Genomic DNA, 11,725 nt, shown 5'->3' with positions numbered 1-11,725 from the left:
TGTCAGAGCTGTGGGCGTCTGGGTGACATCATCCTTATCCCGAAATGCAGGATCCTGCGCCGCATCGACCTCGGGCTCAAGTTTTTGAAGCATCCCTGCTCGCCCAGAGAGCCCTGCCTCTCCTAGTGTCTCCTGCGTCCTTGGCCTCAGGACCTCCGGCGGCCACCCGTGGCCACTCGGTGACACCTGGCGCACCGTGGGCCAGTGTGCTCCTCCCTCCCTCCCTGTCTGTTCGCCCCGCCCCGGCCGACTCAGTCGCCCGCCTAGGCGTGTCCCTCGCTGCCCGCCGTAGCCCGGCGCTCGGCCGGCCGCCGTTCCCAAGATGGCTGCGGCGCGCAAGGCTCCTGCGGCGGGCTAGAGGCGGAGGCGGAGTCGAGTCCCTCCCGCACCCCGCGGCGGCTCCAGGTCTCCCGCACCAGGCTGCAGCTGACGACCTGCGGCGGCCATGCGGGGCTCGGTGCACGGATGAGAGACGCCATCGCCGAACCGGTGCCCCCTCCCGCCCTCGCCGTCACCCCTGCAGCCGCCATGGAGGAGCCGCGACCGCCGCCGCCGCCGCCGGAACCCGAGCCCGAGCCAGAGCGCTGCCCGGCGGCGAGGTGAGTGCATGGCTGCAGCGGCTGCTCGGAGGGAGCTCGACTGCGCGCGAAGGGGGCGTGGGATCCTCTGCTGCGTGCCAGGTGGGTGCGGAGCATCCAGTGCTCCGGCGGCGGGAGGGGCGCGGTGCAGCCCCTGGAGCCTGTGCTTGGCTTCCGCGCGACCCCTGCCCGGGTCACCGAGGCCAAGCTCCAGAGCGACCCCCGGCCTTTGCAGCCCTGCTCCCGGGGCCCCTGCTGCAGACTTCCCCCGCTTGCCTCCAGACGTCGCCGCCGCAGCGCGGGCTGGGCTCTGTGATCTGACTGAAGGAAGGTGGTCCCTCTTTTTCCTTCTTCCAGGAAAGGAGAGGCGTCTTCCCCCTCCGTTCCTTCGCCCCTTCGCACCCCGCCTCCCAGCCTGCTGTCCCTAGGGAGAAGCTGCACCAAAACTGCAGACAGGGTTACTTGCTAAGGTCTTTTTTTACTGTCCTTCAGCAGCAGCCTGATGCTGAGTGTTGTGCACGGATAAACTGAGGGTTAATGTGTGAAACTTTGCTACCGCAGGAAACTCCAGGATGGAACTTTGGTGCCCAAAGTATCTGTTGCATTCTCTTCCATTGAAGCTCTGATAATTACTTATAAAAGTCGTTAATTTTTTCTTGGGGAGATAAACTCACCGTGCTCTGGTTTTGTGTTTAAATGTCCCCTTTGCATCTCAGGATGAGCTTTGGCTGCCCCCTGTCCCCTATAGTGAAAACACTCCCACAGCTCCTCCCTGTTAAGGTCTTGCCCTATAATCCCAGGAAGAAGGCAGTTAAATAGCTTTGCTTTTTCCTGCTTGAAGAAACAGCAAATTTATAGTTTAGTGAGATCTGGACACAGGAGCCATTCACATCCTTACCTGTCACCACTGGGGTGACTGAGAGGAACTTTTTTTTTTCAAAGCAGTGAAAACCACTACTTTATGTTTCTTAATTCCAAGATAGTTCTGTGACATCTTAAGGGACAGATTCTTTAAAGGCTTAGGAAAGAGTGGTCTGAGAATTCTTCCAACATTTTTTAGACGTTTTATCAGAAAGTTCATAATTTTCTTAAATGTGTTGAGTTGTTGAGCAATTTTGACTCCTGTACACATTATTTTTTTTCAAAGATTTATTTATTATGTCCATGTATGCTTGCTAGAAGAGGGCACCAGATCTCATTATAGATGGCTGTGAGCCACCATGTGGTTGCTGGGAATTGAACTCAGGACCTCTGGAAGAGCAGTCAGTGCTCTTAACCTCTGAGCCATCTCTCCAGCCCCCATGTACACGTTATTTTTTTAGAAATAATAAATGTGAGTCCTTAACGCTTCAAGTGTTTTGCCCCTTGCCCATCACTTCTTTTAGTTCATTTAATCTTTACTACAATCTTACGAGTTAATTCTGCTATTCATCACCTTTACACAGGAGGAAACTGAGGCAAAAGGTAAGTAGCGTATATAAAGATTAACTGCTGGTAATAAACAAAGGTCTGGCCGCATAGTTTGTGCCTTAATTATCGCGAGTGAGAGGGATGATTTCATATCCACAGGCCCGACGTTATAATTCTGGGTAACTGTGCTCTGGGGGGAAATGGTCTTGAACATTGTAAGGTAGAGGTGGAAAGGTAGAGGGATAAACAAATCTGCTGTGAAAACGCCACTTTTCTATTGATAAAGCAGCCTTGCTTTCCGGCCAGGGTTCTGTCTCTTTGTTATAATAAAAATAGGTCAGGATAATGGGCTCCATCCAACTTTAAGTGAACAGCAGTGTACGGAACAAGAAGATCTTTGAAATATTTTTCTTAGCAATATTGCAGTTAATTTTACAATAGCAAATCTGTAAAGCAGATTCCTTGCTAAAGCTGTTGCTTTGCCTGCCTTTTTGCTGCAGTAATCGACACTGCCTCCGCTTCAATAGGCAGGGGTGACCTCTGGCACGATTACTGTAGGTCTGTGGTGAGCGATGCTGCAGGGGAGCTGCAGTTGTTTATATGCGGTCCACATTCTTCACTGTTTACAAGAGGCTCACTGTGTGCATTCAGAATATGCTCAGCTCCTCCTCCAAACACAATGGAGACCACTAATACGTTCCTCGGTGTTCCCAGGTTAGCTGGCTTCCTGACAGACCAGAATAAAGCTTCTGGCATTGTTGTTCATCTGCCGTACGTGTGTGTCATTGATCAGGAAGGCTGTATTAGCGCACAGGTCTTTTGTACGAGTCAGGCCTGTACATGTTGGCCTCCAAAGCTGTATGGCAAGCACACCACTGGCAGATGCCAGCGCCCAGGACGTCTGCAGTGGTGCGCTGTGCTCCTGACGCGTGAGTTATGCAATGATGGAAGAACACAAAACAGGTTGCCAGCTGACGGTGCTCTGTCATGGTTTTAGTGCTTCTTGTCCACTGTGGGTACTTCTGATCCTCCTTTTTGGTAAAGAATTCCCGAAGGTGATTCCAGTTGTTCTTAGAGATTAAGCTTTTGAATAAACATTCCTGTTTGTTTTTCAAGCATCTGGGTCAGTTTTAAGAGGATCCTGAAACTGCTTGCGAGAACTATTGGAATTAATTTGAAGCAACTTTTGTGATTTATATTTTATATCTGTGCATTTACAAAGCAGGATAAATTTGATATGAAGTCTGATATAATGTCCCTGCCTGTTGCAACCTTCGGTTTAAAATAGTTATGTTAACTATGGCTTATTGTTTTCATTCACTGGCTCTTTAAGTACATGTCAATAAATATCTTTGTACGTCCTTGTAGCCAGTGGCTTTCTCATTTACTCTGAGTAGTGTGACCTTCTCCTAGGTTTATTGGTGATAATAGGATTCACTTCTTAAAAAGCATTTGAGTGTCCTCCCTGCTCGGTAGTCTGATCTTGGTGTCCATCTTCTTGAAGCCCCACCTTGAGCTCGTTTGTTTCTATCTTGACTCGGGATGTCTCCTGCTACTAACCTTGTGAAGCGCCAGACTGTTTCTGCATCTTGACGTGTCTCAAACCTAAACCACCAGAACAGTAGGTGCCTTTGCAGGGGCAGCTTTAGGCAGCAAGGAGCAGCCAGCTGGCCGCAGAGACCTAGGGCTCCAGCGATGGCAGCAACTGTGTTCTGGCGTAGATATGACTTGGCTGTCCCTGGTTCCTCACTTTGCGAGATTGCTTTATTTCCTTCTTGTATATCATCCTTTTGGTGCCTTGAAAATCTTGTTCTGAACTCTCCTGAAAGATGGGGATACACAGGTCTTGCCGACTTAGTGGACAGAAGGCCTTGACTTCCTGCTAGCTAGTTCCTCATCCCTCACAGGTTGTCTGTCCGTGGCAGTCTCCTGTCTCTGTTCCCAGTAGACCAGGTGCCATGGATTCTACTAAAGGACTGCGTGATGCTGTTGACAAGTCGACAGGCTACTGGAAATACTTTTTTTTTTTTTTTTTTTTTTTTTTTTTTTTGGTTTTTTTGAGACAGGGTTTCTCTGCAGCGTTTTTAGAGCCTGTCCTGGAACTAGCTCTTGTAGACCAGGCTGGCCTCGAACTCACAGAGATCCGCCTGCCTCTGCCTCCCGAGTGCTGGGATTTGGAAATACTTTTATTGGGGAAAATGGAAGCAATGTTAGGCCCGGAGATTGGCTGACGGTTCTAGGTCTTCCTAAGGTAGTGCCATATCGGCAATGAGCAAGTCCATGTGCTTGCGGGGCACAGTGTCTCAAGGTAACTCTGGCCTGTAGAAAACCCCAGAACACACACACTCATATATATAATATATATATGTGTGCACGCAATACATATATATATTTATGTGTGTGTATATGTATGGGCATTTGTGTATATATACATATATATGTATATATTCATACATATATATGGGGTCCTTGATTTCAAAGGACCCCATAATTAATGTCAGCAGGCTTGGGAGGTAGGCTTGCCCATCTTGGGCACAGCCATTGCTTCCAGTCTGAGAGACAAAGGTCTTTCTCTTAGATGTTCCTCTTTGTTGACTTGGCATGGGCTACTTTCTCCACCCCGTGTCTCAGCTTTCCCTCGATTGGGTTACATAGTTTGTTTTTAATCTTTAGTCGGCGCTTGGTCCCTTCCTAGCTGCTTTTCGAGTGTTCCGTTCATAAAGGATCATGATGCTATGTGGTTTTTCTGGATCTACGTCCACATTTAAAAAGTTAATTAGAATTCTGTAGCTATTTTAAAAGCCATGTTGTTAAAGAACATGTAGTGACATGGGATATGCTCACAGAGCAAGTCTTTTTGGTAGGTCCTGACTACCTATTTTTAGAAAGATCCCCAAAGGCCTCTACTGTCTGATGTGCCCTCCTTTGAGCCTGGCGTAGGAAGCAGTCACCACCAGGATCTATAAAGCACAGTTCTGAGTGGTTTGCTGCTCAGCTGCCAGCTATCCAGCTGTCTGCCTCCTGCTCCCACCTGAAAGTGCCTCTCTCTCCACTGCGCTGGGCACCGCCCCCTGCCAGTGGCACCGCCCCCTTTTCCGAGCTCTGCCTGCAGGAAAAGACTCCGTACCCTCAGGCTTACTTTCTAAGGCTTGTCACTTCAGAGCTGGGGAGAGGAAACTCCCTTTTGATAATTGGAATGTTTCATATAAAGTCGAGTGGAGAACTCTCAAAAGCTGTGGCCAGCCTCAGGGAGGGTTGCTCTCAGACTGGGATGAAAGGTGGATACTGGAAAGTCTTTGACAAGTTAGTTTCCTGTATGCCCAGTCAGTCCTCCCTTTGCTCTTCATTTGACCTGGAAACTAGTAAGTTCTCTCCTTCCTTCCGTCTGTCCGTCCATATGGTTTATGTGTTCATGTGTGTATGAATGTGTGAATGCATGCACCTGTGTGTGTATGCATGGCAGCTAGAGGTCAGTGTTGAGTATCTTTGATTGCTTTCTGCTGTAGATTTTCTCAGTTTCTCACAGAACCTGAAATTCTCCATTTCAGCTCCATTGTCTGGCTAATGAGTTCCTTGTAGCTTCCTGCCCTCCACTCCAAGACCTGGGGTTAGAGCTGCCAATCATGCCTGGCCTTTATGTGGGTGCTAGGGATCTGAACTCCGCTCCTTATGCTTGCATAGAAACCCTCTCCTCACTGAAACATCCTCAGCCCCTAATTTCCCTATTTTTAGAAATATACATTTGATTAGGTGTCTAAGAATCTCAATACACAGCAAAATCCAAACTGCTGTCTCTGAAACTCTTCCTCCATTAGAGCGCTCCAGTAACCCACGAAGGCCCACGACAGGGATGGGACTAGTTTCTAGGAGCGCCTTGTCAGTACCGTTTATAAAGCCAAGAATTGCCATGATTTAAGACTAAGATCTGTCTTTCTGGTGACTAACACTTGAGTTCTTTCAACTCCTATTAATACCCATAATCAGTAACCAACCAGGAAAGCCCGTACTTGGGAAGTGTGGCGTGTGTGTTTGGAAAGCTGCCTGGAGAGAAGAGCCATGTCCTTTGCCATAGTTCAGCAGGACTCAGTGGGGTCAAAATCATAATTTTTAATTATGCATTATATTTCTTTCCTCCAGTCCTCACAAGTACAGAAACCATAACTGAAGTTAGCTTTTTTTTAAAAAAATATTCAGTTTGCAGTAGACATTCCTTAAGTATTTGTACTTATTTATGATTATCAATTTTACATAACATTAATATTATATCAAACCTCCTTAAGAAAATGAGTATGGATGTTCACAGTATGTTTGATTTTGTCCACAAGAATGAATCTGATTCAGAATGCTTTTCAGCTGACATATAGAGCACTAAATATTTTAAGGCAAAACCATGGGTCTGAATCTCTTAAGAATTCTCAGTCTCTATGGGATTTAGGGAAGCATTATAAATGCATTAATCCTTATAGTCAATTCTGTGCCTAGGATTTTGCAAGGGAACAGTTCACCGACTAGGAAGAGCACTACATTTAAACTTCAGCATTAGTGCATTGGGTAGGATCTATGCTGCTCGTGCTTGGCATATCATTCTTTTCCATTGGACAGCAGGGCCTTTCCAAATGAATGTGAGGAATCGCTTTCACTCCAAGACTTTCCTTCTTCTCAGTAAACTTTAGGAGATGTTATGGGGAAAGGGAGGGAACAAAAATCCTTGAACTTTTTATTTGGCGTGTGCCATGTTATGACCATGTACCTTTTAAATAAGGGGAGATAGTATCTTTAAATTCAGTGTCTGGCCAAGAGTTTAGCTAATGAAGAGTTAAAGTGCACTGTTGATCTGTAAATACATCCTAATGCCTGGTGGAGAGGGGCCTTAAGAAGGACAGTTGATTGTAGGAAAGCAATTCTGTACATGAGTTAAACATACTTGTTGCATTGTCTCTGCAGATTCTATTTTTGTTTACAATATTAAAATGTATGTTAGCAAATGGGTAGATTTTCAAATAAAATGCAGCTACCATAAAACATGTATTCTGGTTTGAGGTGCATTCTCCTTTTTCCTTTCATTTTTTATTATCAATATTATTTTTTGCTAATAAAATTATATCTAAGTGGTAAAAAAAAAAGAATCCCAATACATAGTCTGATCTCATTTTAAAAGCCACACACAGAAAAACCATTGGGAACATGCTAATTTATTAAAAGCTTTTCATAATGAACAAGTTATGTTTATTTTAAAATAATACATAACATAATTATAGGACTTAAATCTGTGTGTGTGTGTGTATGTATATGTGCACACGTGTGTATAGGTGCATGTGACCATGTGTGTCCTGCAGAGGCTAGAAGAGAATATTAGCTATCATCCTGTAGGTGCATTTGACCATGCGTGTCCTGCAGAGGCTAGAGGATAATATTAGCTATCATCCTGTAGGTGCATGTGACCATGCATGTCTGCAGAGGCTAGAGGAGAATATTAGCTATCATCCTGTAGGTGCATGTGACCATGCATGTCTGCAGAGGCTAGAGGAGAATATTAGCTATCATCCTGTAGGTGCATGTGACCATGCATGTCTGCAGAGGCTAGAGGAGAATATTAGCTATCATCCTGTAGGTGCATGTGACCATGCATGTCTGCAGAGGCTAGAGGAGAATATTAGCTATCATCCTGTAGGTGCATGTGACCATGCATGTCTGCAGAGGCTAGAGGAGAATATTAGCTATCATCCTGTAGGTGCATGTGACCATGCATGTCTGCAGAGGCTAGAGGAGAATATTAGCTATCATCCTGTAGGTGCATGTGACCATGCATGTCTGCAGAGGCTAGAGGAGAATATTAGCTATCATCCTGTAGGTGCATGTGACCATGCATGTCTGCAGAGGCTAGAGGAGAATATTAGCTATCATCCTGTAGGTGCATGTGACCATGCATGTCTGCAGAGGCTAGAGGAGAATATTAGCTATCATCCTGTAGGTGCATGTGACCATGCATGTCTGCAGAGGCTAGAGGAGAATATTAGCTATCATCCTGGATCGCTTTCCACCTTTTTTTTTTTCTTTTGAAACAGAGTCTCTTTGTAACTCTGAAGTTCATCATTTTGGCCAGGGTGGCCATTCAGTAGGCCTCAGGATCTGCCTGTTTTCTGTCCCCCCGACCCCCACCCCCACCCCCATGCTGGGATGACAGACATGCATCTGACTTTTACATGGGTGCTAGGATCTACACTTAGGTCCTCTTGGCTTCACAGCAGACACTCTTAATCGCAGTACTGTCTCTCAAACCCCAAATTATTTTCTTTAAAAAATGATTATTTTTATTCATAATGTGAAGCATGATTAATAAAAACTCAGAGAAATTGGGGTTCAACCTGAAGATCCAATAAGCAAAACTGTCAGCCTCTGGCTTTTACCTCTACCTCAGTCTGAAATGGTGATCCTGCCTCCAGGAATCTCAGAATGAGACTGTGTGAGAGCTGTCTCCCCCTCTCTTACATTCCTCTCTGGGTCTGGGATTAAAGGTGTGCACCACTGGGATTAAGGCATGCACCACCTGATTTCTATGGCAGCTAGTGTGGCTACTGGGATTAAAAGTGCGTGTGTTACCATAGTCTGGTCTGTAAGGCTGACCAGCGGGACTGTTTTACTCTCAGATTTTCAGTCTTTCTTTATTAAAATACAATTGAATTGGCACTACACGTACGTCTGTATGTGTGTGTCTGAGAGCGTCTGCCGCTTGTGTGCAGTTTCCCATGGGGACCAAGAGGTGGCATTGGATCTCGCTGGTGCTGGAGTTACAAGCGGTTTTGAGTCATCCAATACACAGCCCCCAGATTCTTAACTACTACATTTATTGAGTCTCTTGATTTCGAATTTTTACGAAAAATTGAAATTTATGAGTTTCCATATACCATATGAAGAGAATATTGTTACTAAATTTTAAATGAACTTACATTTTATTTTATTAATTTTTGGTGTGTGTGAATTACCCGAGTTGATTAAAGCAAACTGGTTTTCTTTAACCATTTAGTTCATCTCCTATTAAAGGGTTCTTGAGTGGAAACAAAAGAAAGAGCTGGAGTTCTGATGGTCTTTCATATTTATAGAGAGCTAAGCTTCACTACATTCCCAGCACGTGTGCGTTGTTGAAAGCGGCCTCTGTTTGCAGTGGCATATTTGAGGGGGCCTCATTCTCCTGGCGGTGGGTGTGGTCGGCGTGTTCTGGTCTCTGCAGACCTCAGCCTCCTGGAGCAGTTTGCTCTGCGTTGTGTGTCCACTGACAGCCAAGTGAAGGCTGCCCTCTTCCCTTGCCAGCACATCTACTTGTCCTGTGTTGCAGACCACAGAGGTGTGTTCGTCTCCTTGATCTTACAGGCGGCACATGTTGATAAAGCAGAGCCAGTGCTGTCGAGAATATATGAGGCCTCTGTCAAAGTGTTTCATAAATGGATTTCATGACAGCGCTATTTCAGAGACTATACGAGGCCTTCTGTCAAAGTGTTTCATAAATGGATTTCATGACAGCGCTATTTCAGAAGGACGAAGCTGTCTGTAGAGAAATGTGAACCCTGAGCTAGGAAGCCGACGAGTTTCTGATTTTAGGGAGCTCTTTGCTTGTGAGCTGTTTGAAGACGCTGTGCATGGATTTTCAGCAGAGGGCATCTAGCTTAGAGAACTTAGTAGAAATTGTTAATCTTTTTTAGTCTTTTGGTAGGGAAAATTTTCAAAAAAAACCTTTAATACATTTATTTAAAATCTGAAGGTTTTTTATGAATTGTGTTCTCAAAGCTTAGCATGGACATTGAAATATTAATCTTTCTGCCTCTCTTTTGGGGTGTTGGGACTACAGGTGTATGCCACCTTGTCTGATTTATACTGGCTATGGATTGAACCGAGGGCTCTGTGCATGCTAGGCAAGAACTCTACCAACTAACATATACCCCTAGCAACTGAAGTCTAAATTATTAAATTTATTAGCACATACTCATGATACAGAATACTATTTATCACAGTGGGTGTGTGGTCCTCATGCTCTCTGGTGATACTCCTCTCTCCTGTTGCACTCTCTTACTGTCTTATTGATTTCTTCCTCTTCCCATTAGATTATCCTGATAAAAATGTAGAAGAATATAACTTAACTTGATTTTCTCATTTAAAAGTTTGAGATAATTTGTTCACATACATTTAGTTTTTACTTAAATGAAGAATTATGCATTTACTAAGGCAAGTCTTAGGGACTGTAGACTAATGTGCATCTCATCCATCTTCCCAGCCATGAAGAGTTTCGAGTAGTGGGAACTTGGAAAGACACATGCTGTGCCTCTCTCAGTGTAGAGAAGAGAAAAAAATGTCTCCAGAGGCTGCAGTTGCACCAGGTTATAACTTAGGACCAGGCCCATGAAACTGCTTCTCACTTCCTTCATCACCCTGAGCCCAAGATGCTCTTTAGCCACCTGACTCACACAGCTGCGCTTCAGCTGAGCCCACGAAAGCAGTGCCTTGGCCATCATGGCCATCATGAGTTCTAGGTGGATCAGCTAGGCAGCCATTATGGGTTCTAGGATTAAATAGGGGGGAGATTCTTTTCGGGGGCAGGGGAGAGAGAGAGAGAGAGAGAGAGAGAGAGAGAGAGAGAGAGAGAGAGAGAGAGAGAGAGAGAGAGAGAGAGAGAGAGAGAGAGAGAGGGAGAGGGGACAAGAAATCCCTTCTTAACTCATTTTACACAACCTTTTCCCCATGAAAATGTTGGGCCCAGGATATAGATGTGCTAGAGGTCAAAAGATTTTGCATCAGTGGTTGATCGTTTGGAGCAGTAGTCAAGAAAGCTCTTGAATGTTGTGAGCAGAGCTTACTAGGACATTGTGCTTGGAGTCTGGGAGACCAGCATATCGGTGTGCATGCAGACAGTAAGAGTAGGCTCTGGAGGTTTCAGTGGAGGATAGGAACCTGTTGGGGACTGGACCAGTGGCCATTTGTGTTACATCTGGGAAGAATTTGGCTGGTCTGTGCATTGGAGACTCTGGTGTGTTAAAGATGTCAGGAATGTGGGGCTCCTGGAAGCAAATTAGAGTGAGACCGAATTCTAAGCTAATGGGTGAATTTATTGGGTGGACATGAGTTCAGCGCAGCCTGGTGTCAGGTTTGCAGTGAGTTCACAGTGGAGCAGAGAGGCGTGAGAAGTGTGGAAGGAGCTGCTGTGGATGAAGCTGTGGTGACTGCGAATCAGGAAAGAAAGTGCCCTGCATGTGGGGCTACAGAAAGCTGTGCTCCACCGGGAGCTCCCGCTGTGAAGGACTCAGAGGCCCCTGCAGCTGCCATGAGAACTAATCTCAGTGTGCAGGCGGACCCCCGTGCTGCCATCCATGCAGTACTGGTTCTGCATGAGTGGATCAGCGGACGGAAGGGTTATGAGGCTGTGGAGCCTGAGCTAGGCAGTGCGTGGCAGCGTTGACATCCCATGTGGAGCTCCTGAGCAAGGCGCTCTCTAAGACACACTGCAGAGCACAGTGTGTTAAAGGTGGAGGAACATGGGGCTCCTGACGGGCCGGCTTTTCGCTGCTGTCGCCTGTCCCTCTCTCTCGGAACAGGGTTTTCATTTCATGTTGTTTTATATTGGCAGTGGGCATTTTGATTTTACAGCAGAGTCACAAAATCGCCTTAGCTCTCGGAAGATGCTGACTTTTGAGCAGTGTAGGAACTGTGAGATGCTGAGACTTTCTGAAGTATGAACTAGATTTGTTTTG

The 11,725-nt window shown here is 45.8% G+C and overlaps 1 protein-coding gene across 2 annotated transcripts in view; it reads left to right on the top strand.

The window, feature by feature from the left end:
* The first annotated feature begins 313 nt into the window (after positions 1–313).
* The window catches only part of Map3k4 (mitogen-activated protein kinase kinase kinase 4), a 92,723-nt gene continuing 81,311 nt past the window's right edge, over positions 314–11,725 (top strand). For both annotated transcript variants that reach the window (XM_038339453.2, XM_038339452.1), the window contains exon 1: positions 314–599. In XM_038339453.2, coding sequence (XP_038195381.1) covers positions 466–599 — 134 coding nt within the window. In that variant the 5' untranslated portion in view covers positions 314–465. The remainder of the gene's footprint in view (positions 600–11,725) is intronic.

Source organism: Arvicola amphibius, chromosome 8 (genome assembly GCF_903992535.2).
Source record: "Arvicola amphibius chromosome 8, mArvAmp1.2, whole genome shotgun sequence".
Lineage (NCBI taxonomy): Eukaryota > Metazoa > Chordata > Mammalia > Rodentia > Cricetidae > Arvicola > Arvicola amphibius.
The sequence above is the reverse complement of the archived record's forward strand: the minus strand, read 5'-3'. Positions and strand labels throughout refer to the sequence as shown.